The sequence below is a fragment of the Centruroides sculpturatus genome, unplaced genomic scaffold (assembly GCF_000671375.1).
Source record: "Centruroides sculpturatus isolate CEXI.00-Female unplaced genomic scaffold, Cexi_2.0 scaffold867, whole genome shotgun sequence".
NCBI lineage: Eukaryota > Metazoa > Arthropoda > Arachnida > Scorpiones > Buthidae > Centruroides > Centruroides sculpturatus.
In genome coordinates, this window is record NW_019385160.1 from 265,181 (window position 1) to 271,617 (window position 6,437).

At 28.6% G+C, this 6,437-nt stretch overlaps 2 protein-coding genes across 2 annotated transcripts in view; one reads left to right on the forward strand and one right to left on the reverse strand.

Annotated features, from left to right (window-relative positions):
* LOC111635607 (solute carrier family 25 member 36-A-like) overlaps positions 1-2,639 on the forward strand; it is a 52,078-nt gene extending 49,439 nt beyond the window's left edge. The window contains exon 7 of the mRNA XM_023380619.1: positions 2,091-2,639. Within this exon, the coding sequence (XP_023236387.1) occupies positions 2,091-2,338 (248 nt within the window). The 3' untranslated portion in view covers positions 2,339-2,639. The remainder of the gene's footprint in view (positions 1-2,090) is intronic.
* A 707-nt stretch (positions 2,640-3,346) lies between these two features.
* LOC111635608 (EF-hand domain-containing protein D2 homolog) overlaps positions 3,347-6,437 on the reverse strand; it is a 26,954-nt gene continuing 23,863 nt past the window's right edge. The window contains exon 4 of the mRNA XM_023380620.1: positions 3,347-3,703. Within this exon, the coding sequence (XP_023236388.1) occupies positions 3,557-3,703 (147 nt within the window). The 3' untranslated portion in view covers positions 3,347-3,556. The remainder of the gene's footprint in view (positions 3,704-6,437) is intronic.

Sequence of the window (6,437 nt, forward strand, 5' to 3'; positions counted from 1 at the left end):
CTTAATAGGTCATGAATATGACCATGAGATAAATAAATAAAACTACAATTAGTGAAAAATAATGATTATTGTAATAAAGATGTAATAAAACAAAAAAAAATCACAGTTTTGTTGACTCTGGCATTAAAAGGCTGTTTTTTTTTGTTTTATTATATCTTTATTACAATAATTTCTAGCAATTAATCCATTTAACTAAAGTAAGAAATGCAAACAATTTATACTACTGTCTTAAGAAAATAACAGTAAAACAATAAATATTTAACATTAAAATTACTGATTAATATAGTGGTTTAATAGCAAAATACAAAATTAGTAAATATGGCACATTTTCAGACTTTAGTACTATGATTTATAACAATACCTTCAGGTAAAATATATATATATATGAGTTTCAGTTATAGTTAAGTGAAGTTTTATAAGTATACTTTAACTTATACATACATTCTGACCACATACTAATTCTGATTTGTGATTATAATAAACAGATGATGTAAATATGAATTTTAAGGAATTTTAAATATTAAATGCAGCAAGTCCTCACTTAACGTTGTTGATAGGTCCTTTGAAACTGTAATATTTCGTAAAATGATGTATAATAAAACTAATTTTACCAAAGGCTAAATATAATTCAGTTAATAATAATACATGTCATTTTGTTTAATTGAAATATGTTTATAACTTCTAGAATTTATTTCCCATCTTATAGAATTTGTTATAAACAGTAAAATTGAAACTCAAGTATTTTTGTAATAATTTAAATTATTGTTAAATGAGAACTGGTAGGAATTTAGATAGTATAGTTCTAATCTTTAAATTTTTATAAATTCCACTCTTGTTAATTTTCATGCAACACCTTTTTCATTTCAAAATGTTAAAATTATTTTTCAAAATCTTTATTAATATAAACAAGCAAAGAATTGTATCTGTATTATCACAAATAAATAGATGTTTAAATAGTATTTTAATGATTTAAATATTAAATATTTGTATGAGTTTTGAAATAAAACTTTGTCGTTTTACATTTTGATGAATAAGGTAAGATAATTCTTTATAATACTCTTCAAAATATAGAAGTATCATAGTAAATTATCTGCTGTTACTCAAGGGTGAGCACTGCACTCACCTTTTGTATTAAAATGCTTGTAACTCAGGCTTCTTGAAGTTTTGTGGCCAAACTTTCGTCTACCTTCCTTCCCTTTCAACAAGATACCAGAATTGGAAATAATAGTCATTGCTAATGCTTTCAATACTGTCATTGTTTTGGTTGTGTTGGACAAATTAGAATGTAGCATTCATTCAAAGTGGTATGATTCTAATAGTATGTATATACAATATCACTTCACAATCATAAATTGTGATGAAATGTTTCTGAAATTGCTTGATGAGTCTAAGGAAGAAAATGTAGACTCCTTCCTCACAGACAATAAGAGAGGGGATCTCCATATGAAAATCCTGAAAGCTTTAAGAAAGTAATCAGATCCACCACAGGCAACATCAGTATGAAGAGGAAAGTGTGCATATTGCCCAAAAAAAGAATAGGAAAATAGCATCTAAGTGTTAACATGTAGCCTACTGTACCGATCAGCAGATACCACATAATAGCAATCTGCAAACAATGCCATTTTAAAAATTCAGACTAAACAGATTCAGAATTGAATAGAAATTATAATATCGTATTTGTTTTTGTTGAACTTAATCTGAAATCATCATCAATCTGATCAGATTTCAATATAGAAACAGAAAATTCATCTAAGTAAAATTTCTCAAGACAGAATTAAGAATATGAAAATGGAGTGAGTGAGTGCGGTGCTCACTCCATTCCTTGAGTAACATTGTTACAGATCCAACCACGAGTAGCATCAGGTTAAAACCTTGAATTTACTAGCTTTGAAGAATGCTGACATACAATAGCTTATAGTTTCAGGCATGTATCCACATTCAGATTGAGCATTTATTGGATTCATAGTTCATCTTGCCAGTTTTAAATTTTAGTAAAGTTTACTTTAGCTTTATTAGGTTAATATAAATGAGTTATAATTTTTTGAAGATATGAAATTCTGATTGATAAATCATATTTATTTATTTTCCAGAGGTAGTTAGAACAAGATTAAGGCAAGAAGGAACTAAATATATTTCCTTTTTTCAAACATTATTTCTGGTTTTTAAAGAGGAAGGATACCAAGGCCTGTACAGAGGATTGGGAACACAGTTAGTACGTCAGATTCCAAATACTGCAATCATGATGACTGTCTATGAAGCAGTTGTCTATCTACTCGCTAATTACCCCTATCAAGTTCCTACCATTCAGATCTGCGAAGAGGAAGAGGAACAATATTAAAAACTGGCAGCTATTTAGATATTTTCAGAATGTAATTATGTATAAAAATTAAATGCTCATTGTATATATAAGGAAATGTACAGTTCTTACTACATTTTTGTAAATGTCATTCAATTTGTTTGCCAGTTTTTGATGCAAACTGGCCTTTAGTTTTTTTGTAGTTCTTAAAGTTTTAGTCAATCTCACTTGTTAAAATTGTGCATTCCATCTAGTCACCATTATTTACTCTGTATTAATTCACAAAATTTATTCTTATTTCTAAGCTTTTCATTACCCATTACACAGCTATTTTGTAAATTGTTTTGTAGATTTAATTCTTTATTACTTAGCAGTAGTAGAAGTGCCTTATTTGAATAATTGGAGTCTTTATAAAAGTACAACATGTATTTTTTATTTGTCCTCTAATACATTAACTATTGTAATATAGAAATGTTAAACTTTTTTTAATAGAATTATGTTGTATATAGAAGTGTACATATCAAATACAAAACATAGAAGTGTATACAAAAATTTAATCATTAACTAGCGACAAGCAAATTTGTCATCATCTAAAGTCAATGTATTAAAGTCAATGTGTAAAAATTATTTTAAAAATACTGCATTTTCACTATACACAAATATTAGATACTCTAACAACAATGTACTGTACAGAATATATATAAAAAAAATGAAAATAAAGTACTTCGTGTAAATAATATATAATTATAGAAATATTTGTACATATATAAAAATTACTAAATGGAAGATTTTTACATTTTTTTTTTCATTAAAGATAAACAAATTATTGCTTAAGGACAATTCTTGGGCAGTTTCCATGGACGAGATATTTCGACGGGATAAAATTCAAAGCCTGGAAGGCACAAATACGGAATTCAACGCTCAACCTTGTACAACTTAACTGCATTTCATCAAGTATATTACTTTACATCAAATAACTGACACCGTAAAATTTTGTTTCTAGTAATAATTAATAGACTCTGTGACGACAAACATTAATACTTTCATTGCATGCAAGATGATATGCCTTCTGGACTATTCATTTTAAATGTAAAAATTAATCGATATGGCTTAAAGACTGTAAATTGTTCAACAAGCAATTAAACTCTCAATTAAGAATTAACATTTAACAACTACTGTGAAAGAATTATTCGGCATAAGTTTCGACTCCGAATGGCATTTATACACATCTAAAAGGAAAAAGAATGGAACAACAAACATTCAAGATGCCGCAGCCTGCTCGAAAAATCGTGCCTTGTGTTTAAAAGCTTCTTTACGTTGCCTTCTCTCCTCCTCTTGTTTACGTTTTTCTTCTTGTTCGGCTCTGATCTCTTCTTCAAATCTCTTTCCTCTAGATTGCTCTTCAATCTGCAACAAAAGAAGTGCATGAAAAAATTAAGATTTATTCACATTAAACTAGTTAAAAATATTTTAAATATTGTAATTGCGGTATAGAAACAAACTGCATTTCATGCACAGTATTTAAATTATTTTAAAATAAAAAATGACAAATAATCAACTTTACACTATGAGCCCAGCATTGCTCGGGCAAAAAGTAACGATAGCAAAGATTAGATCCAATCTTACTTGTTTTTATTGGGTGTAAGAATTAGATCCCCTCTCTTATAAGACTAATTAGAGAATTTTTAGTTATCCACTTACTACACCAGAATAACGATAATTAAGACTCACTGCAACCACTAACTGGTGTGTAGTACCACTAAGTGATGAATAATAAACGTTTTCATAACCCTTTTCGAGTTCTTCAGGATTACTTAATTCCGAAAATAAGTTCAATTTTATACTTATGGATGATTCAACATTAAGACAGAGTTCAAACATAGTGAACTTATGCGCATGCACTCCCCGTGTCAACTTTGAATACGACAGAACACTAAATATCATTGAGAATTTTTAGAAGGATCTGAAAATATGTTAGATTTTCTGCAAAAAAGGCATCTAAAATAGTACAGTAGAAGCTGAGTTCTCTCAGGTAATCTTTAACTCTGTACTTCGCCCTGGAGGGAAGTTCAAAAAATCCCTTCTTAGGGTATGTGATGAGAATGTACATTAACTGTGTACCGAATTTCAACTTTCAACTCCTAACTGTTTGGGCTCTGCACTTATTATTATTATCATCAACTCATCTTGATTATATATATAGATAAAAACAATTTAGTTGATGCTTATAACATATATTTTTTGTACCAGATAATATTTCCAAAGCCCATCAACATTAAATTTACTTTTATACAATACTTTCTTGAAAAGTTCTCTTTGTACATTTAAACTATATTCATTTCACTTCTCTTTTTAATAGATTAACCTTTGTAGAGAGGGTTAGTCAGATATGGCACTATCACGATGTAGTGGAGAATAAATGTGGGAAATTTTTTAAGAATTTTTCCAAGCATTTGTCTCGTTTCCATTTCAGAAAAAATTTTTTAAACAGTTACGTCTAGTAAAGAAAAAAAAATTTTTTTTATTGCTCATAATTCTTTTTTATGTGAATTTTTTTTCACGGTAATTTTTTGCGGATATCGATGTCATTCTCCAGTGCCACATGATTGCCCTTGACAGGTATATCCATCAATCACTGCAGAGTGGTTAACAACTCATTGAATTAAGAACTTTCAAACTTGAAATCAGTGAGAAACTAAATAAGGTTAATATTAAGTGACATGATTAATGATAAAGTGAGAAACTAAATAAGTGACATGATTAATGTTGCTTTGTTTAATTTAATAGTTTTTATATAGATATAAATTGGTTCTGATGATGCTTTTCTTCAGAGTTGACACTTTTTACTAAAAAATATTGACAATATTATGGCAACTCTTGGTAGCTTTGACAGTGCATCAATCCACATACTTTTGGATTCATATTTTGATTACAGTAATACCTCGACTTACGCTACCCCGACTTACGCGATTTTCAAATCTTGTCGATTTGTCTTTTGTTTGAGCACCACGCAACCCTTGATTACTCACTCCCCCCACACTATTGTTCAGCTTACATGTTCGGATGTGTCGCGCGGAATCCACACATAAATAACACAAAATAAATTGTAGCTATTTCTGTGTTTGTTATATCTACGGAGACTTGAGAGATTCTACTATGTCATCCAAACGAAGTAGAACTAATTCTTCTGCATCAAACAAGAAAAGAAAAATTAAATTGCCTCAATGTCCTTTTTTCTTTTCTTATTAATATGTAAATTTTCGACTATAAATTCGTATCTTCTATTATCAGGACTTATTATACTGGTTTTACAGATAATATTACAAAGATTAACAGAAAACAATTTTTATTTTATTTCGTATACCTGCTTTCTCCAAGTTTCCTGTTCTTTGCATTCTCTGTTTCGCCAGAATTTCAGCTAAATATATTATTAAAAAATTGTTTAATTAAATTGCCTCAATGTCCTTTTTTCTTATTAATATGTAAATATTAATAAGAAAAAAGAAAATTTCAGAGAAAATAAGAATGTCAATAAGAATAAAAAATGTCAGAGAAAATAAGAAAATTTTTAATAATATATTTAGCCGAAATTCTGGCGAAACAGAGAATGCAAAGAACAGGAAACATGGAGAAAGCAGGTATACGAAATAAAATAAAAATTGTTTTCTGTTAATCTTTGTAATATTATCTGTAAAACCAGTATAATAAGTCCTGATAATAGAAGATACGAATTTATAGTCGAAAATTTACATATTAATGGAATACTAATGTATTTGGCAGATTGCTGTTTATTGGTATTTAATAAGACATCTAAACATTTTGCATTATGGTCAGATTTGAACCCCTGAGCGTAACTGGTAGATACAACACAATTATAAGTAAAAGCAAGATCAAGAAAATTATTAATTAATACGAGATGGAAAAAGGATTACCTGTTTAAGTTGGAAAAAATAGAAAATTTCATTAAGGAAAAATTGTTCAGTCGGGTCAAGGGAGGAATAATATGGGCCATTAGAATTCCAAGAGATGTTACGCATATTGAAGTCTCATCATAAGATAATTTTAATATTTTGGGATTCAGAAAGAGAAATAAGATATCTATGTAAAATTTTAAAAATGGAATCTCTTTTATTATGGGGGG